This window comes from Procambarus clarkii, chromosome 22 (assembly GCF_040958095.1).
Source record: "Procambarus clarkii isolate CNS0578487 chromosome 22, FALCON_Pclarkii_2.0, whole genome shotgun sequence".
Taxonomy (NCBI): domain Eukaryota; kingdom Metazoa; phylum Arthropoda; class Malacostraca; order Decapoda; family Cambaridae; genus Procambarus; species Procambarus clarkii.
The window spans coordinates 7,718,135-7,744,343 of NC_091171.1; the positions used below are offsets into that span (position 1 = coordinate 7,718,135).

At 43.0% G+C, this 26,209-nt stretch overlaps 1 protein-coding gene across 1 annotated transcript; it reads right to left on the bottom strand.

Annotated features, from left to right (window-relative positions):
* Positions 1–889: 889 nt before the first annotated feature.
* LOC123756917 (endoribonuclease CG2145) lies at positions 890–12,581 on the bottom strand. Its single transcript, XM_045740331.2, has 5 exons — positions 12,449–12,581; positions 7,705–7,846; positions 2,563–2,762; positions 1,787–2,013; positions 890–1,578 (listed from the first exon to the last, which is right to left on the bottom strand). The coding sequence occupies exons 1-5, from the start codon at positions 12,483–12,485 to the stop codon at positions 1,348–1,350; spliced, it is 837 nt and encodes a 278-aa protein (XP_045596287.2). The 5' UTR covers positions 12,486–12,581; the 3' UTR covers positions 890–1,347.
* Positions 12,582–26,209: the final 13,628 nt, after the last annotated feature.

Genomic DNA, 26,209 nt, shown 5'->3' on the forward strand with positions numbered 1-26,209 from the left:
GCCATCATGCAACTGCTGCAGCTGGCAACAAACAGCGGGCCATCATGCAACTGCTGCAACTGGCGACAAACAGCGGGCCATCATGCAACTGCTGCAGCTGGCAACAAACAGCGGGCCATCATGCAACTGCTGCAACTGGCAACAAACAGCGGGCCATCATGCAACTGCTGCAACTGGCAACAAACAGCGGGCCATCATGCAACTGCTGCAGCTGGCAACAAACAGCGGGCCATCATGCAACTGCTGCAACTGGCAACAAACAGCGGGCCATCATGCAACTGCTGCAGCTGGCAACAAATAGCGGGCCATCATGCAACTGCTGCAACTGGCAACAAATAGCGGGCCATCATGCAACTGCTGCAACTGGCAACAAATAGCGGGCCATCATGCAACTGCTGCAACTGGCAACAAACAGCGGGCCATCATGCAACTGCTGCAACTGGCAACAAACAGCGGGCCATCATGCAACTGCTGCAGCTGGCAACAAATAGCGGGCCATCATGCAACTGCTGCAACTGGCAACAAATAGCGGGCCATCATGCAACTGCTGGAACTGGCTAACAAATAGCGGGCCATCATGCAACTGCTGCAACTGGCAACAAACAGCGGGCCATCATGCAACTGCTGCAACTGGCAACAAACAGCGGGCCATCATGCAACTGCTGCAACTGGCAACAAATAGCGGGCCAATCAGCCACACAGAAAGGAAACCTGCGACTTCTCCATCTCCAAAGGTCCGGAGCGCCAAGACACCACGGTCTGGCCTCGGCCTGGTCAGCGCTCCAGCACAGCACAGTTAGGCTGTTTATAATAGCACCATATTCACTACTGTATTTATATACTCGTAAGTCATAACCATTGTCCTCAATAGGTCCTTTAATCATAGACGTACATAATATTTTTATTAGTGTAATGCTTTGTGCTGCAGACACTTAGGTATTTAATAAATAATAACACATTTATTGATTAACATACGTTCACGTACAGCGGTTTCTTGATGATAGCGCAGATAATTTAGATATTAAGCAGAGTAAATGAAAGGCATCCTTATGCATCCCTCGTGATCAAATAGGTGACTAATTTGTCATGTTTATAAACTGTGATCAGTGTTGAAATTAAAATAAAAAACTATTACCTCTTGATATTCTAGTGTGATAAAGGATAATTCACTGCTGTAATAATTAAGCCTAGTTTTTATGCTTATGAACAACAAATTACCACTTGTAACTTGAGGGATTTTACTATTATATTATGTGAAGTATAAACTAATGTAGAAATTTATGGGTTGATGGACAACTCAGTAGCTTATGACATACTCCAAAGAGAATCATTTGGAAACTAGTCATACTAAATTTCAGGGTAAGCACTGTCAACTAAGATCTTGCCGTTGTACGGAATTGTGGACGTCACGATATTGAACTGTTGGTTATCCATCTGTACTGTACAGAGAGAGTCGGGCCGCGCCAGGAAACACACCGTGTACGTCGCCATTTCCAGCTCCGGCGACGTTCCTATGAACATTGTTCCGCTGGCCTTGGGTTCAGCGAGCCACTCGAAGTGGTCCAATAAAATGTGACCCTGAGGAAGACAATTTATTTTCCGTAACTGACAAGTCTCGGTCACCTATCTTTATATTTCTGTTGACCTATAAATAACTCAATCTATTGTGTAATATTATATTTATCTATATCATACAATATCAAATTGTCTGACCAAAATATAATCACAATAAATTAATAATTTGCAAGAATACTTTAAAAACAATGTATGTGATGAAAAAGCTCACCTTGGTGCCGAGGTCAATAATCCTTAACCAACCTCCATAGTCAAGATAATTTTTTTGTTCTTCAGTATAAAAACTGACCCAGTTGTTTAAGCCGATGACCTCTCCGGTTCCAAGTTCTCCAACAAACGTATTTTCGAAACCTGAGGATCCCAACTTTCCGCCGGACCTGACGTACAGCGTAAACCAGATCTCGTCCAGCTTGACCCTCAAGCTGCCGGTCAGGAGGCCTGGAAAATGTGAAGTATACATCTTACTGTCACGGCCCACCAGCTCCTTATTGCTTACTTCTTGTCGGTATTATCGGCCGTAACGAATATTTAGACTTAATTGCCTGAAGAGTTCAGTGGTAATTAATTCAAACACTATAACATGAGCCTTCAAAGTGTTTAAATGGATTTTGGGCGTAGTTACTCTAAACTATCGAGGCTAATAATCTCCAAACAGTAGAAGCTGAGGAAGCAGTAAAACCATCCAACTTGCTCTCATCTAGGCGCAGAAGAAGAAGAATGGGACTCACTAACCTGTTGGTTCTCCATTATCAAGGACAGAAACTCTGTTAGACTTACTGAGCTCCATTTAAGCCTAGTCTCTAAGCTTCAACCCACAACAGCCGCCAAGCATCATACTGCTAGGTGAACACACGCATTGTGTATAAGGAAACGTGGCCAAACGCCTTACCTTGCCTGGGAATCGAACTCATGTTCAATCGATTGTCAGCCTATTGCGCTACAAGTCACACAAAGAGCGAGAAAGCAGATTTGAGCTCACCAACTTACCGTTATCGTGTAGGAAAGTCTCGGTGAGCTTCATGACCTGTGTATTCATCATGGCATCCAGGAGGGCGTCCTGCTCGGCGATATCATCGGCGGTGTGGACTTCAGCGACGGTGATTTCTGGGATGTAGTTGTCCTGTACCTGCCTCAGCAGCTTGATGGTAGTGCCGCTCAGAGCAGAGTCCGGCACCACTGCGAACAGTCTGCACAAGAATTACATTTCTTATATATCCGGATTGAATGTTATTACAGATAAAATTACCAATGTAATGATTTTATTCACTTGCTTGATATGCTGATTATCTCAATAAACTGCATTTTTATATAATTGGAAAATGGTTCTTAATGATTAATGCTTACTGTAAAGCCAAGGTTATTAGCTTTAACTGGTAACACATTGTTTTCAGCATGAACTATCTAGTAAATTATGGTCATTGATGATCATATAACAGCAACATCTAAAACTATTCTGAAAAGCTTCTAATCACACCAATATTAGGAGATAAAGTATTCATCTAACAGTGCTTATCTAACCATGACTACAATGAAGTAAAGTCTAGTACTTTATGTCCCACCTGATGATGTTATACATGTTCCGTTTTTGGGCACTGTCCTTTTATCCAGTCACTCTATAGTCAGACCCCCTCAAAAGTTCTACCATATCATGGTTAGGTGGAAGGGGTGGGAGGGGGGGGTGATGTACGACTCCCTCCGGTCGGTGGGGGTTTCCTCTGTCCCCCCCCCCCTCTCCTGCTCCTATCCAGGTGTTTTTCGTGCGACCTGCTGAAGAGTTTCGCCTTATCGTGACGAGAGGGCCAGTGGGGGGAGGTTCCCTGGCTCCCTTTCCAGCCGTTGTCCATGCGAAATGACACTAACATAGGGATCCTATACGGGTCAAGGGACCACCCGCTGGAGGGGTCGCCCGTGAAGGGCTGCCCTTTGAGATTAGTTGGGTGTCCAGGCTGGGGCGAGAGGTAGAATGGGGTCTTGGCACCAGTCTGAGTAAATGTTCAATACGGTAGAATTCCCCTGTTGAAAAAAGGAGTAGGGTGGGGCACCTCTTGGCAAGGTGCACTCCTTTCTGCTTTGGCCAGTGCTTGGCCTCCATTGCTGCCCTAGTAGGTGGTATCCCTTTGCTCCGGGCCCAAACTTTTCAAAATCTTTTATATGACAAACGAAAAGACTTTTCAAATTCAGACTCGTTGAGTGGGCTACCAGACCCCCCCCCCCCCGAGTTGAACAGTGACTCGGGGGCCTGAACAGTGATCCCCTGAGTCGGAAGATCGGGTTCCATGGCCACAGCTACATTGGGCCCAGACTAGACTAGGTCCACACTACCCAAACTGACCCTCTCCGTTCCACTCCCACTTCCTCGGCAGTGTTGAGCCCCAAGCCCCCAGTGGTGACCATCTTGTCACCTGGAGTGGCTTCATCTTTCGTTGTGACAACAGCGTTTTTTACCTCCCACCTCCATAATGGGGGGATCACGACACTGTCACTGCACCGAACGTGCATGATTCCTTCAAACATTCCAGGATTTGTTTGACCCCGCTATGTGGCCTAAATATGTTGTTATTTGTCACAATGAACATACACGTCCTGATGATTTACACATCCATAAGCATCTAGTTGACTCTAGATTCCCAAGTTACTTTTAACCCCACCTGGACTATCACATGGGTACCTGCGGGCCCCTTCTCAGAATTTAGCTGCCTGCCTAGCTACTTTGTCCTACCTTGGTGAGACCCTGGTTCAGGTCTACAAAAAGGTACAGTTAAATGCCAGCATTGGCATTCATTCTCCCACACTGGAGACAGAGACCTCTAAGTCTGCCATGAGGATATTAAATATATCCTTGATGTTCAAGACTATTCTATCCTCCAGATTGACACGTTCACTCGAACCCCTTATGGTCGTCTTCGTTTGCCTCTTCAAGTAGTTAAGATCACTTTTGATAGTAGGACCCTTCTGTCTCTTGTAATTCTTGCTGATGCCAGATGTTCCATTTAGGAATACATTCTTTCTACACATTTCTGAAATCGGCATTTGAAACTTAGACATGGTTTTACGAAGTGCAGTAACGAAACGTCCCCTTGTCTCGTGTGGTGACCCCCTGGCCATTCTTAGACAGCTTGTTCTTCTATCAAAGCTCGCTGCATCCACTACGGTGAGGCCCACCCTGTATTCACCCGCACATGCATTCACTCTACATTTATTCGAACAAGCCATCGTCAACTTGAAAATCATGATCGTATATCTTTCCACGAGGCATTGCGCCAGATCTGCTGTCTTAACTCTTCTCCGACACGACTTAGGCTCGCATGTTGCACTGTACTACTTTTCCCCTCCTCAGTTTCACAACTGTTTCCAAGCCTTAAACCCCAACACCTTTACCAGCTCCCCCTCTTGCATTCCTTTACGATCTGAGGCCGTAAATGTCGTAGATGATCCGTGAGGATCACCTATGTGTTGTCTTCGTGTTGTCACGGATCATCTTTGTGTTGTCCACTCTCGCTATCTCTTCCCACCTGAGACTGTGGAGGCTGTTGCTACTGGCATTTCATTGGCATTTCAATGCAGTTCATTGCTGTTGGCACACCTATGTCTGAAACGGTTTGAAACGTAAACCTGGTTCCTCTCCATCGGGAAGATGGCTTCAGTCCTTCCCCAAATTTCCACGTCTGTCTTTGTTTCTGCATCTCCCCACGTCTCGATGCAGAGTCGGGTGATCTTACTGTGGAAGTTCCCGTAGCCCCTTGAGTCTCTGGTGCTGTCCCTGATCCAGTGACCCTGCCATTTCTGTCACTGTTCACCCCTACTCTCTTTACCGCCCAATCCCGATCTGTGTTTACTCTTCAATGGAATATATGTGGTTTCTATGCCAATGTTTGTGAACTCCAACTTATGATATCACAATCTTCACTGCCTTGTGTATGTCTCCAGGAGTTAATGCTTAATTGGCACTTGTCCGTGGTTATTCCTTTCTTTTCTCACCTCCAGCTTTTCCTGGGATCTCTAACTCACTGCACTCTTGATCCAGGATAATGTTCCCTTTGTCCTTCTGCTTTTTTTAGTCGAACTTTCATTCCTCTGCCATTCATATCTTTATTAGTAGATGGTATACTGTCTGTTCCATTTATCTTCTCTCCCCACATATTCCCCCTTTCTCTTCCTGATCTTAAACGCCTCTTGGAACTGCTATTGGAGACTGTACTCCTTTTTGGTGATTTTAACTGCCGGCAAACCCTCTGGGGTGATGCTTGGTCAAATACCCGAGTCCGCCTTCTACAACTTTTCGTCCCCTCCTCTCCATTGGCTCTCCTGAATTCCAACGAGCCGACTCACGGTTACTTGCACACTCACACCTTTTCCTGTATTGATCTTTCTCTGCTCCTCCATTTATGTAGATCTGGCATGGAAGGTCCTCGATGACCTCCATAACGTGACCATTTCCCCATCCTCATAACCCACTTCTCTTTCCGCCCGCCTCTCTCATTCCCTCGGTGCCAGTTTGATAAGGCGGACTGAAATTTTCTTAACCCCCTATTGAGAAATTTGCTGCTCTTTCCAAGCTATCCGATCTGCCTCTTCCTTGAGCCTTTCTTATTTTTCACACCTTACTGCACGCTGCCCCACAATGGTTGGTTACCTTTCTTTTTTACCTGGAAAGGGCATATGAAACCACCTGCAGATACAATATCTTATCCCAATATATTCTTTTGTAGTTAGAAATTTTTTCGTGTTAATAGTTGGAAAGCTCTCCCTACAAAGTTTCCTCTCTCATCGTTCCTTTAAAGAGATACCCAATATCACTTTCTCTGATTCTTTTCAACAATATGAAGATGTTCCCAATGTAGTGGGAACTGCTGCCATACTGCTCCCAATCTGAGCAGTATGCTTTTCCTAGTTGCTCTTAAAGGTCTTCCTCCCTCCCTTCCTTCTACATTTTCTCGGCTCTTTTTCTTGACGATCTCACTCTGCTGTCGCTGAGATGACCCCTGTCCTCCAATCCCAGCTCCAATTTGTGATTGCTTTCGTGTCGTCCTGCATCTCCACGTATAAGACCTGTGCTATGACTATAGTCAGCTATGACTATGCTATGACTAGACTGACAGCTAGGAAGCAGGACTGTTACTTCGTCCACTATTGTCGTTCTATGTTATTCCCTTCTGTATTCTGTTAAACGTTTGGGGTTGACCTTTGACTCCCGTTTGTCTTGGTTACCCCTTATCTCTCACCTACGAGTTGAATGCCCTAAGGCTCTTTACTTTGTCTTATCTCATACTTCCTGGGCAGCTAATATACGCACACTCCTCTATTTATAATTCTCGCTCGTGCTGTCTAAACTTGATTATGGCAGCCCTGCCTGCTCCTCTTCGACCCTTCGTCGTCTTGCTGCTCTGTACAACACTGGGTCGCGTCTCGGTGCTGGTGCCTTTTATTTGTCTCCCATCCAGAGCTTGTATGTTGAAACTGGCGTCATCTCTCTACAGGATCATCGTGATCATTACTGTATTTCCTGCACCGCATGGTACCTGCAACATCCTCATTCTCGCTTATTTCGTGCTTTGACTGTTACCCCTTATGTGGGCTCTCTTCCCTTTCTCTAAGTTCCTTTTTCTGTACAAGTGATCACCACCTACACAATTCTCAGAGGAATTTGCAGGATGAACAAAGACAAACTATTGTCTTGTTGGACCATGTGACTGTAGTATTGTATCCGCACCTACAGTAACATTGAACATTTTAAATATATTCCTAAAACATGTAAAATGAAGATAGACTGAAAGAACTGGAAATTTCCACAGAAGACCGTCGAAAAGGACAATAAATTATATGATTTTCACATATAACCTTTAAAAGTCCATGTAAGGCTAATAGCAAAATGATTGGTCGAACTTTTTGACATCAGAACCGGATAGAATAAGAGGTCACATCTTCCAACACTGTACAAGGTGTATATTAAACACTACTGGGAGCGCTGCGTCACAAAGCCAGCGGTCGCTCTGTTACACCAGCACTACCGGTAACTTCTACAATATTTTTGTGACATTAGCCAAGAAGATTAGACCCCACGAGCATGGCTCTACTGCCGAGAAGAGAAACGTGTAATCTGATGAGTTACATAATGTTACTACCACTTACGGTCCAGTTGCAAGGTCGCCAGAGGTACCTTCTCCCTGAAGGTTAATGGTCAGCTGGTCGCCCACAGCGTTCACGTCGGCATCAAACAACTTCTCCGTCAGGACCCACAGTTCTTCGTCGGTCACCCCGGCTGCAGAGCCCCCTGGAAAATGCCCCAACACCATACTTAATTCCCTTCCAAACTTAGTCGCACACATAAATGGAAATATAGACTCTCACAGGATCTGGTTTGAGGAAAATAAGTGACAGCACGCATGTGCCCACCTTTGTAAAATAGAAGGAACAGGTAAAAATATGAACAAAACAACGAATAGATAATAAACAACATACAAAGGATACCAACAACTGGAGATTTAAATTTTGAGGAAATGAACTTGGAGGCAAGAAACCCATGTGGAGGCCTATTTACATGGAGAACAAAAGTTAATAGACACCACGGAAGAAACCTTTCTGAAACATCAAGTCAGACAGGTAATACGAGCAAGAAGGGAAAAAGGAGACCAGACTATCCCTTGCCTTCTCTCAGAATGGGGCAGATATTTAAAGAATAGACCATCATAATTTCCATATATTAATTTGCATGCTAGTAGATCTAAGATTAAAGACTCGATTTCAAGTATCTGGGAATTTTCATTATCTGCCGATGTAGACCTGACCAAATGTAAACTGTGTTAACAAAATTATTCGCACACCCTCCGTCACTATGTGATGGGGTGCGAAAAGATACGCGAATTCAGAGACAATTCTATAACCAATGTTCCAACGATGTGTAAATATTTAATTAAACATTTTCTGCTACCAGAAATATTAGCCAAATATCCCCAGTTTGGTAACTGTAGGTAGTAACTAAGTGATTGTAACCTATCCACCGCTGCCCACTGGATGGGGGGCGGTGTGCAGGACAACTTTATCAATTGTGACACTAGCTCTCCATATGTCAGTTGCTTAATTTAGAACCTGTACTTGTGGTCGGTCTCGAACCCATTGTTGATGTGACGACTTATACTGAATTTTGTAACTAGCTCATCAAGATTGTAACTTGCTCAGCTAAATGAATTGTGGGGTTCAGTCCCTGAGCCCATTATGTGCCTCTGTAACCCTTTCCACTACCGCCCACAGGATGGGTATGGGGTGCATAATAAATGAACTAAACTAATTAAAGACGGTTCTAAAGTAAAAGTCTATATGCACATTTAGCATCTTGATATGCAATTGTTGAGTAGGGTAAATAACTCTTATTGGTAGAGTGAAGGAGACTAACATGTGGTCTATAGTTGTTTAATTTTTATAGGAGTTCTGATTTGTCATTACTATGTAAATATGATGTATGTGTTTTAAGAAACACACAGATAACAATTAAGAGGGTGGAGGCGGGTGAATGTAGACAGTTTAGATAACGGTCGTGTCGGGACCAGCATTAACTCAGAAGAGAGGAGCAAAGGAGTGCTATAGATTCTGGCGCTAATGTTGAGTGCAGATTGTTGTAATTACATAAATGACATGTATTGGGATTGTTATGTTGTAGAGTTATTCTTATTCGGGTAGGTGATTGTTTTATTATTAATTAATTAGTGAAGCTCAAATATCTTATGGTAAAGAGAGAACCCTGTTTGCATTTGTCAGTTATACAAATGTGGCAACACGTTGAGGACGGAGGGATGCCGCTGGCCTCACTGCCTGGGGCATATATTAGTGGCGTGCACAGCTCTGCAAGTTGTTGTTGTTAAAGATTCGCTACCTGGAAGAAAGTTCCAAGTAGCACGGGCTATGGCGAGCCCGTAGTGCCTTGCTCTGGAAGGGGAGGATGTACTTGTGACCTTCAGCCAGTAGAACCTTAAATATTGATCTTTATTTTTTATTGTGAGTAGCTTTCCACTGTAGGAACAGGTGGAGTAGGTTCCTCAATAAATGAATATTCAGTGCTCAAAGTGTGATTACTTATCCGTGTAGTATGAGAGATGATTTTCAGTGTCGCCACAGTTTCTTGTATTTTACCAGGCTTAATCATAACTTTTGGCGAGTTGTAACATTTTATGATATTTAATGTGCCTTCCTTCCCGTCTTTCCTGCTGACTGGAGAGGGAATTTCTGACACAGTTTATGATAATTAAATACGATGTCATTAGTGCAGTCTTGGTTTTCTTTTTATGAATATTGTTTAGTTGTATAAATGCGGTGTTAATTCCCTTATTTCTTTCAACATGCGTCTAGATAGCAGCGCTTAATATATTTTATTTTATTCATCTGTAGGCTAGATTGGGTGCCGGGCCTGAAAGCAGTTCTAAGCCCAAAAAGAACTTAAGAAGCGTTACAACCACAGCCAGTGATCACTGAGTTCTGGTGTTTGAGAACATAGGTTATATGAAAATCAAGACAAGAGAACATGAAAAAGACAGAAATCCAGCATGCAGAAAATGGAAATATGCCATAATTAAGCGAGACAACTAGAATTATGGAACATATCTGTGCAAGACATGAGGAGCTCTGTGGCCCGCACATGCTCAGAAGCTGAAGATTTTTGTATTTCAGCACTAAGCGACTTGAGAGCAAAGCAAAATGTCTGTCAGTGGTTTAGTAAAGAGTGCCTTGAGGAAAGAAAGTAAGAAAGAAAAGAAAACGTCTAGGAAGAGGTGCATGGAAAGGAAGCCTGACTAGAACCGAAGATTCTATAACATGGAAATGGACGAATATTTGAGAATCATGAGAGAAACAGAGAAGCAATATGGGGATGATATAACATCAAGAGATAAAGAACTACCGAAACAATAACACATTTTCATCAAGTGGAATGTGTCAGTTAACTCCCATTGAGTTAAATTATACATAAAATGACAAGAACATTTATGAGGTACTGAGGGACTCCTGAAGGAGTTTACCTCCCAGAGTTTAAAGGCAGAACTCTTGAATGAGAAACCAACTAGCATGGCAGTACAGCAGCTTCGCGAGGAAACAGAGTTAAAGCCCTAGTTGTACTGAAAGCTGTATCACCAGAAACGTGTCCCCATGATTTCTAAATAATGCAGATGTAGGTCTGTGCGAACCTCTTTTTCATCAATATAATGGCTTCGCTGGAAAGGGGGGGGGGAACTAGCAGGCAACTGGAAAACTGCTAATTTCTAAACTAGAGGTCTGTATTGTTGAGATGTATACCCTGTAAAGTTTTAGAGAAATTAATCTGGAGATTAATGGAACACTTGGAGCAGACAATTTATACACGCACAAGTTGATGCACTTTTTTCATTGTTTCCTGATGCTGCAAGATTACTGAAGAGTCATTAGACAGGAAGTTTTTAAACAAGATGAATGACGACTTAGATAAGTTTCAGGTCTGATCACAGAAATGGCTACTAAACCTCAACCCAGTTAAATACAAGGTAATCAGATTTGGCGAGGGATAAAAACACAATATGAACCCAAAGGAAGACTGATCCGTGAAATAGCCCAAGAGAAGGGTTCGAGAGAGATCTTCAAGAGCTCTTCAAGGGCTCTTCAAGAGAAGAGAGTAAACCTGAGAGTTTATATAACCCCAGCCTAGCGCCAGGAGCTCAGGTAAAAATAATACCACCGTCAGCATGTGTGAACCTGACGAAGACGAGAACAACACACACAGTGAAGCCACAATAACATGATCAGGCGCGCGTCTTTGATGAACCAGGATGCTGGTTCGATCCCGCCATCCTGCTCCAAAGAGTTCCTCATAAGAATAACATTTAGGAGGCCTACATAGTATTGTGCACCACATATGTGAGGCCCATGCCTAAGTAAGCTGACCCAGCTTGGAACCCGCCCCCCCCCACCCCACATGCAGAAGCATAAAACCAAACTAGAAAGTACATTAGTGTAACAACGAGGCTTGTATCACTGTTATAAGAATTACTGTGCGGGTCGCGCAACGCCCAGTTACATCAAATTTCAGTGAAATGGGAAATATATTAAAAGGTGCGATTTTCCTATGTAAAATATTATTTCTATGTAAATGTCGATGCCGATTTAATCACAATATGGGAAAAAAACTATGATTACCCTTGTTCCAGTGTCCTTTCTGATTAAACAATCATTTATGTTCATATTCGGTACAGGAGATATTTATATTCGGTATATATAGATATATTTATATTCGGTATATATAGATATATTTATATTCGGTATATATAGATATATTTATATTCGGTATATATAGATATATTTATATTCGGTATATATAGATATATTTATATTCGGTATTCCTGAGGTTCCGGGTTCGATCTCCGGTGGAGGCGGAAACAAACTGGGCAGAGTTTCTTTGACGTTAATGCCTCTGTCCACCTAGCACTAAATAGGTACCTGGGAGTTAGACAGCTGCTAAGGGCTGGTTCCTGGGGGGGGTATACCAAAAAAGGAGGCCTGGTCGAGGACCGGGCCGCGTGGGACGCTAAGCCCAGAAATCATCTCAAGATATAACCTCAGTTGTAGTGAACACGTTTTCATGCCCTTGTAGTGAACACGTTTTGATGCCCTCACCTTGTTACGCCAGGTGTGCCCACCATGCGCCTGCAAGCACTGCCTCCCCAACCACAAACACACCCAAGTATTTAACATGCTCTGGAAGCACTCAAATTTACTTGATATCTTGATAAACAAATACAGTGATTTACTTCAACTGTAATTATCAATTAAACAAATAAAATGTTTCATCGTTATTTATTTCTCGCGAGTCCTTTGTGTTGACATTGTGTTTAGCAAACATTATGACATAAACACTCACCGGCGGCTGCGAGGAGAAGGAGGAGACAGACCTTCATGGTGGCGACCAGTGTGTGTGGGTAGGGACTCTGCCGCCACAGGTATATACCCCATCTTCTTATCTGACCAAAGGTTACAATGCTCCCTTATTCTTGGAAACATAACGTTATCAGGCAGTTATATTTATTTTAGCACCATGCTTTAAACCTGCTGGCAACAGTTGACGTGCATCTTCACCTGGTTTACATGGCTTGTTTACAAATGTTCATATACAATATTCACGAATTTTGTTTGTTTTGCACATTGATTGTTTTCGCCAGTGTTTGTTAAAGAGAGCAGAGATATTCACCGCCAGGACGCGACGGTCCTGGCGGTCCTGGAAACGCCGCCTCGTTTCTTCATATTTGCACCAAGACTTCTTATTGTTATCAACAGTGTAACGTTACACAATGGTGCTACACATTAATACTACTACTGACAATATTAATAATAATACAAATAAAAATAATAGTACACCTATCAAATATAAATAATAATTAACAACATTACACATGTACTAAAATTCACTTATATAGATATTATTGGTAATAATTTTCCTTTCCTTCAATATAGCCATTACTCCCTCAGCACTTCAACAAGTTTACCAAGTATACTGTAACTGAGTCACTAAGGAGAATGAATGCTGTAAGGTGTAGCGGAAATTCATATACCAGTAGTTATATTTCTTAGTGGAAATACAGTGAGTTTATTATAAAACAATTTTAGGTATTTCTGAAGATTACAAAATAGGATTATGCTCTAAGGATTCTGGCAGTCAATACCTGTCAGTATCTTAGCACTTATCGATGAGACAACCTTAAGATAGTTCCTGGCTGTGATCTTCAGGGAGTGAAAATGAGAAATGATTAGGCAACACTGAGGAAATAAAAGTGTGTTTGCGGGGGGGGGGGGGGGGGGGGGGAGAACTGCGCATGCATATGTGCGCATGTGTGATATGTGCTAGCGCGCGTGTGTGCACGAGCCTGGTGTGTGTGCGTGAGAGCGTGTGTGTGTGTGTGCACGAGCCTGGTGTGTGTGCGTGAGAGCGTGTGTGTGCATGAGCCTGGTGTGTGTGCGTGAGAGCGTGTGTGTGCACGAGCCTGGTGTGTGTGCGTGAGAGCGTGTGTGTGCACGAGCCTGGTGTGTGTGCGTGAGAACGTGTGTGTGCACGAGCCTGGTGTGTGTGCGTGAGAGCGTGTGTGTGCACGAGCCTGGTGTGTGTGCGTGAGAGCGTGTGTGTGCACGAGCCTGGTGTGTGTGCGTGAGAGCGTGTGTGTGCACGAGCCTGGTGTGTGTGCGTGAGAGCGTGTGTGTGCACGAGCCTGGTGTGTGTGCGTGAGAGCGTGTGTGTGCACGAGCCTGGTGTGTGTGCGTGAGAGCGTGTGTGCACGAGCCTGGTGTGTGTGCGTGAGAGCGTGTGTGCACGAGCCTGGTGTGTGTGCGTGAGAGCGTGTGTGTGCACGAGCCTGGTGTGTGTGCGTGAGAGCGTGTGTGCACGAGCCTGGTGTGTGTGCGTGAGAGCGTGTGTGTGCACGAGCCTGGTGTGTGTGCGTGAGAGCGTGTGTGTGCACGAGCCTGGTGTGTGTGCGTGAGAGCGTGTGTGCACGAGCCTGGTGTGTGTGCGTGAGAGCGTGTGTGCACGAGCCTGGTGTGTGTGCGTGAGAGCGTGTGTGTGCACGAGCCTGGTGTGTGTGCGTGAGAGCGTGTGTACACGTGCCTGGTGTGTGTGCGTGAGAGCGTGTGTGTGCACGAGCCTGGTGTGTGTGCGTGAGAGCGTGTGTGCACGAGCCTGGTGTGTGTGCGTGAGAGCGTGTGTGTGCACGAGCCTGGTGTGTGTGCGTGAGAGCGTGTGTGCACGAGCCTGGTGTGTGTGCGTGAGAGCGTGTGTGTGCACGAGCCTGGTGTGTGTGCGTGAGAGCGTGTGTGTGCACGAGCCTGGTGTGTGTGCGTGAGAGCGTGTGTGCACGAGCCTGGTGTGTGTGCGTGAGAGCGTGTGTGCACGAGCCTGGTGTGTGTGCGTGAGAGCGTGTGTGTGCACGAGCCTGGTGTGTGTGCGTGAGAGCGTGTGTACACGAGCCTGGTGTGTGTGCGTGAGAGCGTGTGTGTGCACGAGCCTGGTGTGTGTGCGTGAGAGCGTGTGTGCACGAGCCTGGTGTGTGTGCGTGAGAGCGTGTGTGTGCACGAGCCTGGTGTGTGTGCGTGAGAGCGTGTGTGTGCACGAGCCTGGTGTGTGTGCGTGAGAACGTGTGTGTGCACGAGCCTGGTGTGTGTGCGTGAGAGCGTGTGTGTGCACGAGCCTGGTGTGTGTGCGTGAGAGCGTGTGTGTGCAGGTGGTGACCCCATTCTCTGTGAGTACCCCGTGTCTCGACTCATATTGTAGCATACTTTATCGCTGTCCTTATTAATACTGATTACAAGTGCATTTGGAACCAGAAGACGCCGTGCAATACAGTCTGCAAAACATTAACTACACAAGATCAAAGGGATCGCATTCACGACACAATGAAGTCAGCGTGAACGCTCATCACCAGGAACCACTCAACAGCCACCACCCAGCACAGAGAACCTCGGGTTATTAGGTTCTAAAACTGGTGATCTTCTATGGTACTTACATGAGATCATTTTACAACCTTGAAAAAATACCAGTCAGCTGGTGTGAAACTACATGTCTCTACCCAGGTCACCTAAATTAATTACCCAAATTGCCCAAATTTATAAATAAACAATAAAAATACTTCCTTTTACAAATTACGTCGTTTTTCACTCGTATGCGCACTCAGGCTAAAAAAGGACGTAATTTAAAATGGAATCGACTTATGAAAGTGACGTACTGTCCCGTTTTCTGTTGTGGGTCTTCTGGCTTAGGCTGTTAGGTTAGGAGAGGAAACTTTCAATTTACGGGTTTCATGATATTTTGAAACGTTAGGAGAATTTCCTGCACTCCTAATCTACCAGAGGACCCTCAGCTTACTGTTTTGGAAAACAAATTCCATTTTTTTTTAATTTTTTCATTTTCAAATTATGGCCTTATTTGGCCGTAGCGCATACGAGCGAAAAGCGACGTAATTTGTAAGAAGACGGGTTGCGTAAACAGCTGAGATTGTAAACATATCTCACGTTTTGCTTGACACACAGCAATAGACAGAGGATACAACCAAGCTGTAGCATTTTTTGCAGCCTCAAAAACTGAGTGCCAGAAGACAGCATTAAAGTTAGTAGATAGACTAAACGTGTTAGCAGAGATGTGAGAGTGCAATAATACATGTCCCTAGTGTAAGTGTAGAGTCGGACCCAGATCACCTCAATGTATCCAATGTGGGGTTTGGAAATTGATTTTTCACGGTACTTGTCTTAAGATCTCGGCAGCCTTGTGTAAGGCATATAACAACGACGAAACCGAAGGTAATTAACTTTTGCTGCATAACTTGTAGTGGCAAACACAAGATTCTTAGCAGTAGCACCGAAAATTATGAGGAAGAAATTGATGAGAAAAATTATGAAACAGATGAGAACAATTATGAAACAGATGAGAAAAATTATGAAACAGATGAGAAAAATTATGAAACAGATGGGAAAAATTATGAAACAGATGAGAAAAATTATGAAACAGATGAGAAAAATTATGAAACAGATGAGAAAAATTATGATACAGATGAGAAAAATTATGAAACAGATGAGAAAAATTATGAAACAGATGGGAAAAATTATGAAACAGATGGGAAAAATTATGAAACATGAGAAAAATTATGAAACAGATGAGAAAAATTATGAAACTAACGAGAAAGAAATTGATATAAATAATGATGAAACAGTTGAGGAGACTACTGAAAAAAAAGGAGTTGGGAATAATGGAAAATCTTTGCAAGAAATTGAAGAACAAATTACCCTTGCAACCCAAGGCATAATAATGAGGGAACTGTTAGAAGGTCACAGGGCATTGAAAGAGTTGCAGGAGGACCAGAAGGTTTTAATGAAACAATTAATGGACCTTAAACAATCACTAGATGATACACGCACAGGCGGGCTCCCAGGGAGGCATGCCAGGAGAACCCGGGGAAAATCAAACTTGGGGGGAACTTAGCAAATTCAGGTGGAGTTCCAGAGACTGATGCGGGTGCCCAGGAGAGGGATTAGAAACAAGGCATAAGCAAAGATGAAAAAATAACCTCATTATTAGAAACCGTGCGAGAAAAGAAGACAAGAATGACCAAGCACTCATTGAGGAAATGATTGAGAAACTGTTAGGCAGGGTGGAAGAATTGTATTTATCAAAGGTTGAAAGGATAGGTAGGCCTGAAGCAAATATGGTACGAATATCCATTGCAAATTTTGAACACAAAAAGGTGATATTAAGTAGGGTATGCAGACTCAAGGATCTAGCAGGGTATAACCAAGTATACATATCTCCAGATCTTACAGTTGAGCAACAAAAAAAATGACATGGTGCTAAGAGGCAAACTAAAGGAATTAAAAAACACATATAATATAAAAATGCAAAGCTAAAGATCAGGAGAGGGCAGGTGATCCGGATAGTAGAAGGAGGAGAGGACATAGTCCTTCGCCCAGCCTGGCCGAACTAACTCTATACATCTCGGTCAACAAACAGGTTCAGAACCAGAGTGACAATGTACAGAACAGGAATGTGCTAAACACGGGAACAATCTCTCAGCCCCCCCCCCCCCAGGAACACGGTCAGTAGTGTAAATTGTTTCTATATAAATGCCAGAAGCCTAGTAAATAAAATTGTCTCATTATGTGCGTATGCTGAGGCTGAAAATGCCGACATCATTGGCATCAGTGAAACATGGAACCGAGAGGACATAATAGAGGGGAATTTCATCTCCCAATACCACCATTCAGAAGGGACAGAACAACAAGAGCAGGTGAGATGATGCTATACGTGAAAGAGGACCTGTATGCTACCAACAATGAGGAACTGAACACCATGAGATCCTCAGAGTCGGTATGGTGCAACACACTAACTCAAGAAAGTAGCAAAATGACTGTGGGAATATGCTACATAAACGTGTTAGCAGAGATGTCAGAGATGTCAGCTGACACACCAGTACACCAGATGTCAGCTGACACACCAGTAGCAGAGGAAGTTGCTGATCTGCATAATGTGATCAAAGCGGCAGCAGACACCCAAACCCTAATAATGGGGGGATTTTAACCAGGAGACCATAGATTAGGTAAATCTTAACATCACAAGCAGAGGGAGAACAATTTCTAGATCTGATTCAGGACTCTTTTCTCATACAGCATATGGTAGAGCCCACACGTGGTAACAGCATACTAGATTTTGTGCTAACATCAAAAGAGAGCATGATTTATCAAATTCGGGTGGGGGGATGGGAAGCTAACCCCTTCATGTGATCACCATATTTTAAGATAGACTTCAAATACAGACACCCACATAAAGGATCATGATGAAGAATTTCTAGATTACCATTGAGTGACTATCAAGGAATGAGAGAGGAACTGCAAAACATCTCCTGGAGGCAACGAATAGGTGAACTTGACATGGAAGCATCTTGGTAAAACTTTAAGGTTATCACAGATCTCATTCGAAAATATGTGCCAAAAAGGCGGAAGAAACAAAGTGAACTAGATGGATGACTCAGGCAGTAAAACAAGCATTGATAACTTAGTGGAACCTTAAGAGAACGTATAAATCCACGACGCACGTCATTGACTATGAGATACATAAAAGGGCGCTAAACTCAGCCATCCAGAAAATCAGATCAGCCAAAAGGAACTACGAAAAAACCTTTCCCAAAACATAAAGAAAGATCCAAAGTCGTTCTATGCCTATATAAGAAGTAAAACCAAAACTAAGGACTCTGTGGGATCTCTAATACATGAGACTAACCAAACTATAATAGACGACAAAAGAGCAGCTAACACACTAAATGAATATTTTATATCAGTGTTCACACTAGAAAGATTAGATGACATCCCCTTCACCCACACAAATATTTCAAGGAGGTGAAGAGAAGGAATTTAGGAATTCATACAAGAACATTGATAAACTAAAGGACTCGAACGCTCTAGGTGTGGATGGAACACAATCCAAAGTCGTAAAGGAACTGGCAGAAGAACTATACCTTCCTCTGAAATTACTTTTCACAAAGTCTCTGGACCACAGGATAGTCCCCCCTAGATTGGACATATGCAAATGTCACCCCTAATTTCAAAAAATGGAGAAAGAACTCAGCGGTGAACTACCGTCCAATCAACTTAACATCACACATCTACAAGCTTATGGAGAGAATCCTCAGGGAGGGAATCATTCACCATCTTTCAGTGAACAATCTCGTAAAATAAACACAACAAGGGATTGTTAAAAATAGATCCTGCCTTACAAACCTGCTCACATGTTTGGAAACGGTAACCAGCTACTCGGACAAAGGCCTTCTGGTTGACGTAGTATACATACATTTGGCTAAAGCCTTTAACAAGGTACCACACGAAAGACTGGCAAGGAAATTACAGGCACATAGAATAAATGAAAGAATACTAGAATGGATAACACAATGGTTAAAACAAAGAAAACAAAGAGTGGTGCTAAAGGGGAATAAATCTGATTGGAGAAATATAGTAAGTGGGGTTCCACAGGGGTCCATTTTGGGGCCAACCCTTTTTGTCATATCTATCAATGACATAGATGAGAATATTACAAACCACATCATCAAATTTGCGAATGACACAAAGATTTATGGTAAAGTGGGAAATGATAATGATGTTACAACCTTACAAAGAGAACTATAGTAACTCTACAAATGGTCAGATGATTGGCAAATGCTTTTTAATATTGACAAATGCAAGACCCTGCAAGTGAGGCGTAACAACCCACGCCACAATTACCAAATAAATAACATTACAGCAGATTGATGAAGAAAAGGACCTTGGAGTCAAAATTTACCGCTCAATAAACGTTGCACAGCAGGTAGGGACGCCAGTAAAAAAAACTAACTAAACACTTGGAATAATCAAGCGTACCTTCGATTTCAAGGAAAGAAGGTAGTGATTCAATTGTATAAATTTCTGGTGCACCCCCATTTGGATTGCTGTATCCAAGCATGGAGACCTCATCTTCAGAAAGATGTAGCTGCTCTGGAGAAAGTGCAACACCGGGCAACAAAAATCATTCCAGAGCTAAGTCAACTCACGTATCAGGAATGGTTGAGTGCCACAAAGCTAACAACACTACAAACCAGGCAAGGCGGATCTTATTGAAACGTTTAAAAACAAACTGGAGGATGTTGCTCCGGAAAATTTCTTCAAAAGGTCAGGTGTAACACAGACAAGGAGCAACGGTTTCAAGCTCAACAAGCCACAATGTCGGACTGAGAACAAGATATGCTTTTTAACTCACAGGGTTATTAACCCATCGAACCGCCTACCCGCCGAAGCCGTTAATACCAAAACTGTTGGGTTTTCAAGTACAGCTGGAAAAGATCATCAAGGCAAATGTGGGGACTTTCGACAAGCCGCCGGCTTCCTGTCTTCGTTGAGGCCACTAGTGTTAGTGTCTCAGGTAAACTCAGGTCAATATTTATGGTCAGCTGCAGGTTAGTGTCATCAACAAGAGGGAAACTGGTATATTTCACCCACATAACTTTTTTTTATACAAGAGTTCTTACATTCTTGTAAAGCCGCTATAGCAAGCATATCGTTTTGGGCAGGTCCTTAATCCTAATTTTCCCCAGAATACGACCCGCGAAATCGTTTAACAACCAGGTAGCCATTCACTGCTGGGTGAACAGAGGCTACAGTTAAGGATGGGCGCCCAATCAATCCTCCCTGGCCAGGACACGAACCCAGGCCAAAGCGCTCGTGAAGCACCGGGCGAGTGCTTTACCACTGCGCCACGGGGACTGCTTGATGTTTAGCAAGTATATTTCACCCACTTATCCTCTCTGATGTTTAACAAATATATTTTCACCCACTTAACAAGATTCTAATATTATTGCTAACTGTATTTCTGAAGGGTAAGAACTATCGCTAATTGTCTTCTCTAGGACTAAATCTACATGATTTTCCATGAACATGATTCGAGTGGAATGGTGTACAAGTTGTCCCAGTATGCCCAGAAATCGCATCTATAATTTCTCTTTTGCGAACTAAGTGCGCTAACATCCGCAGTACAGGCACTGACTGTTTTGCTCTGATAGAATGAGGCACTATGGTACCTGGGACAAAAGTGCCATAGTCTCCGAGTTCAAGATACATGGCCTATCAGATTCTTGTTTCTGTTCCATAGCATCAAATGGAACCAAGATGGTCACACTGTATTTCGCACATACTGCCGCAGCATGTGGAATTAGCACCGTCATAATTCATATTTCGCACACAACATACGAGAATGTGGATACTTCTCAGCTAAAGCACGAAGATACGAATAACAATAATTCAGGTTGAACTACCATCAAGTATTCCTGGATAGTTGTTCTCATTTGAAGTCTAGATATGTTACAATGGCTAGCCTACCATATCGAATTATGCAATAAGGTCAGGGAAACGTTATTGAGCTTGTACATACAGGTGGAGCAGCCTTCGTGGATGGGGCAAGAGTACGCTCATGTTAGGTGAACAGCAGAAAACGTCGAAACCTGACCGCAGGAGTTGTACTTGGCTACAGTCCCCGCTCAACTCAACCCCAGTGGTGATATGCGAACTCTGGGAAGGAACCAGTCAAAGGATAGATGCTACCGTCTGATTGGTGTGATCACGGAGGGTTGTTGAGGTTAGTAAGCCTAGCGGCTTGAGCCGTGAACGACAAGATTCCCTTCAGAGCAGGGCAGTTACCATAGACAGCCGTGTGTTTTGTATCCTGGCCAAGAGAAAGCCATGTGGTGTTACAGTGCTGCCTGCATCAAGTAAAGCCGTCCAAATTATCAATACTGCTATCGCCTGAATCCAGAATCATTCGCGGGGTCATGATATATAATACGAGGACGTTATCGTACTCGTATTATATACCGTTACCTCGTATTGAGAGGTGTCGCCATGATTGTTCCTTAAACGTGACCCACGAGTGTGTGTGAGTCATCCTCACGACCATCCAACAGAGCGTCCAAGTCTGCGGAAGTTACAACACCTTCATCATTAATTTCTCCCTGCCTGTGTTATGAGAACAACGAGCAGTCGAGACTTACTAATTATAGCCGTGTTTAGTTACACCCGGCCACTCCGAGGATAATTGTGAAGGAGGAATCATGTGTTTCGGAGTAAAAGATGTAAGTACATTCCATTGATTTTGTATAAACATTGACTGGCATCCATAGCGGCCCATGAGGTTAACCCAGTTTAATTCGCCTGCAAACACCTGGAGCACATGCTGGTAGAATTCCAGACTGGAGATATTCCAAAATCAGAATGGTGTGTCCAGCATAGACTGATGGTGCCGCTGAGTATAGCAGACGTTTCGGTGCAGCAAGTCACATGAACCCGTGTTAATTAATGTTACTTCAACAACATTAACACGGGTAATGTTACAACCTCTCGAGGGTGTACCTCGAGAGGTTTAAGGATCATTCAGCGGGGCGGTTATATGTCACTCTGAAAAGTTATATGTATGAAAATTCTTAAAATAGACAAAGCTCAAACCGTTACATAGAATTAAGCAGTTGACATAGTAACGTTAATACACGTGGTCGTATCTGCGAATCCTTCTCCCTCATATTCACCTGTTATCCCCATCTGGGAATCACATTTATGCTAGCAACTACATCTATCAATTTTGATGTGACTCAAGACTCTAGCTTCCCTACCTAAATCCTGGTTCAGCAAGACACGACTAATAATCCGGCACAGTTCATTTTGACACCTCTGTTGCATGTTGTTATAGATTCAGCTACTGGGAACAAAATGTTCCAAGTAGCACGGGCTTTGGTGAGCCCGTAGTGGCTCCTGGCACAGGAGCGGGGCTGTAACTCTGTTGCAGGTGGTTTACCTATAACAGGAACAAACACCTCACAACGGGTGACACACATGAGCTGTGCGCTGTTACTCTATACACTTTACTCCGTTAATAATCTCGGTGGGCTGTGGGCCATATTGCAACTGGTGACATTTCAGGCAGATGAGGTCAAGAAAAGTGAATTTGGAACACTACATAGTGCAACATCACACAGGTCCAGCATCATTAACTGCCCGTATTATCAAAATGAACAAACAATGCTATATAAGGAAAACATTTTCATACGTGAAGATTTATTAATAGTTGAAGATCAACATATTCTGTTTGTGTATAAGGTCAAAGCAGCCACAGACGAGACTAACCTAAAGGATATGGTAAACAGAGGTCATATAAGTTACTGTGTACGTTTTCCTTAAGTATGGTCATTGTTGGTCTACTATTTCTAGGTTCAAGCAAGTGACAATACGTGGGTGGTGGGTAACTCAGAAAGGGTACCCGTTTAGTGCATGCTACCAAAGAGACTCCCTTCATGAACATTATTGATAGAAATGTGACCCTTACTGACATCAACTTGAAGATTGAACTAATAATATACTGTAAAAGGAAGAAGACTGCCAACTTGCACCAAACAAAGCCCCTTGAAAAAGACAAATATCGTCTATGCCTTTACATGCCCAGTTGGGGATTGTCAGTCCCAACGAATTTAATATATAGGCAAGACAACAACATCCCTTTCAAGACGCCTAACAATGCACAAGGAGCAAGGTTCCATTAAGGAACACGTAGTCTCTATACATAACCAGACTATCAGCAGAGATATCCTCACAAACAACATTATAATCGACAAATACAGTGACAACAGAAGACTGGACATCGGCGAGGCCAATATCATCAAGCTAACCACGTCACGTATTAAGTGCCAACTAGCACTAAATTACACTCTGCCAACTTCCAGAACATGATCAAACTACAACATACTGCCCCGCCATCATGCAAACAGGAGATTGACAAGATACAGTGAACCTATTAGTGAGGTGTTTCACCTTATCCTCGGGTATATATCATGCAGCAAAAATCTTTGTAATCATTCAAACTCTGCCTTTGATAATGTTAACAAGAGTTAACAAAACACATCGCTTAGCACAAGTCCAAATAAAACTGTAAAAATGAAATTTGGAGAGCTTATTTGTTAACTTCCTTCTCAAGTGAAGAAAAATGTAAAGAAATATAGAACATTCACACTAGAATCATTAATCTCACCCTACTAGTCACAATAATACATTGTATTGGTTGTGTTAATATGGTGCATTATAATGTGAAATAGGGAATTCAAAAACTATTTCAGTGTACCCAAGAACTCCATTTACAGAAAAACAAATTCTTCAAAGAAAACGTTTTTAGCAAGGAAAAATTATATATTTTAAACTAGAGATTTATAATACGATAAAGGTACAAGTTGAGAATAATCTCTGTTTAGGATAAAGATCCACTTGGCAGTGTACAGGGAACTGGAACTGTAATATGCTTTCAGACCATCACAAATATCTAGATAACTGTCCAGATGGTTTGAAGTGGGTGTGTTTCTCATGGTAATGGACTTGGTCTGAGGACGGGGTCACATATATACAGGTATGCATTTATATATATTATAAGAGAATGTCTGTCCAAAATTGTAGGTCAGATGCCTGGGGCTAGCCCTCAGCCAAATTTGTAGAGGAAATGGTGTGGGGTACAGGACAGACATAGACTGGTTCGGGTAGGCCTAAGTGAAGTTTTTAAGAAACATACCCTGTAACCCAATACCCCCGAGTGGTTTTTATGAAATCTGGGATGAATCTGGGATGAAATCGGGAAAGTAATGTCAGTAGATTGTTCAGTTACTCCCGCAGTTTGTTTTTTTTTTTTTGCATAATTTCTTAAAAATATTTTCTAAGAGAGGAGGAAGTGTGGAAAGGTGGGGCATTTGGAGGAAGAAGGGGGGACCAAGGTGTGGGGGGGTGCAGGACAAATAAGAGACCCATGCAGTTGTTGCAGTCCTTGTTAATAATACATCTTATAAGAGAATGGGGAGAGTGGGAGGAAGAGGGAAAAGACCAAGGGGGACGGAGAAGTATGGGGGGGAAGGAAGAGGGAAAGGGGGAGGATGAATGAATGGTGCCAAATGAATGGGATGAGCTAGTTCAGGGAGTGGTGGGAGAAGAGGGGGGAACTGGAGGGGTGGGAGGAGGACAGACTACCCCGGGCACCGCCCCTCCCCCTTTCCCCTAATATACTGTAAGAGAGAATGTATGCGTGCTTGTTTGTTTGATTGTTTGTCCGTATGTCTTAAGTTTGAGGCCAGATGCTTGAGCCTAGTCTGGCCTCCAATTTTGGACAAACTAACGGACAGACATTCTCTCTTATAGTATAGATATATATGTAACAATTCAACTTCCTTCTCAAGTGAACAAGAACATAAGAAATATAGAGAAGATTGGTGCTAGAATCCACGATCTCACCCTGTTGGTCTTGTAACATATGATTACGTTACGTTTATTTGGTTGTTTAGATACACAGAGTTTAGTGGTCTTAGTTACAGCAGTTGACAGTGTTGTAGACGTTAAGACGAAGCCTGGACCAGAGGAGAGAGCTGAGTGAGGCTGGAGTCGCGGAGCTTGATGCGGGACGAGAGTGTGGAAGGTTGATGTGGCCAGAGTCTGGCTGTCTGCTCTGTGTCCAAGCTGAAGCGTGTTTGGGTCAGTTGGAACTGGACACGTTGAGTGCTACAATCTTGAGGTTAAGTAACCTCAAGGTTAAAGATTGAGGTTAAGTAACGGTTCATCTCTGTTACTTCATTGAGTAACCAATACATTCCATGATATTTGAAACGGCCAATTAAAATACCAGATATAGAGTTCAGATTTACAGAATAGGGTGTTCCTGTGGACGTGGTTGGAGGCCTCTTTCAATTCATACAATACAATATTAGTATTAGTAATTAGTAATTGCTCATAGTGAATATTTTGGGAAAGACGACAATGCTATTCTAGCATGAAAGGATTAAGTCATTACAATAATCGTTAAGTTGTTTTTATTTATATCTGAAAATTACCATTACAAATTGTAACTTTAAGGATGTCATAACTAAGATATGTAATAGTTTACTATATATTTTAAATCTGTTATCTATAATACAAGTTGAATTTCCGGGTAAGCGCTGCCGACGAGGACCTTGCCGTTGTAGGCGAGTGTCCACGTCTGGACATGGAACTGTTGGTTATCCATCTGTACTGGACAGAGAGAGTCGGGCCGTGCCAGGAAACACACCGTGTACGTCGCCAACTCCAGTTCAGGCGACGTTTTTGTGAACATTGATTCAGTACTTTATGGTTGAGAAAATTCCTGTGATAATAAAAAAATATTATTTTAAGGACTAAAGTTATATAAAGGACTATATATTTACATATCTACATTACAAACTAATACTAAATAGGGTAATCATGAGCAAATAGGAATATGATTCTTACATTTCCGTCAAGTATTTAGATACTTCTGTTGACCTGTATATAACTTAGTCTTTCCTGTCATATTGAATTTGCCCTTGTTATATCAGTTAATGTATATAATTATGAAAGTAAAAGGCATTTAGAAGTCAGTACCGGTGTAATTGTGTTAATACTATCACAGTGCAGATGGCAGCTACTCACCACACACTTCCTCGTAGTCGCTGCAGCAGTCCGCGGCCCCTACACACGCTTCGTTACACTGGCAAGGTTTTGTATCTAAGAACTCTTCCCCACAGCGGTCAGCGCACGTCAGACAAACGTCAGAGTAGTCGCT

What these genes read in the sequence shown, in the direction of transcription:
- LOC123756917 (XM_045740331.2), bottom strand. Translation starts at nt 12,485, where the DNA reads ATGAAGGTCTGTCTCCTCCTTCTCCTCGCAGCCGCCG. An exon ending in CCTTCTCCTCGCAGCCGCCG is followed by an intron (nt 7,847 to 12,448) that starts GTGAGTGTTTAT and finishes GGCATTTTCCAG; the next exon opens with GGGGCTCTGCAGCCGGGGTG. An exon ending in GACTTTCCTACACGATAACG is followed by an intron (nt 2,014 to 2,562) that starts GTAAGTTGGTGA and finishes CACATTTTCCAG; the next exon opens with GCCTCCTGACCGGCAGCTTG.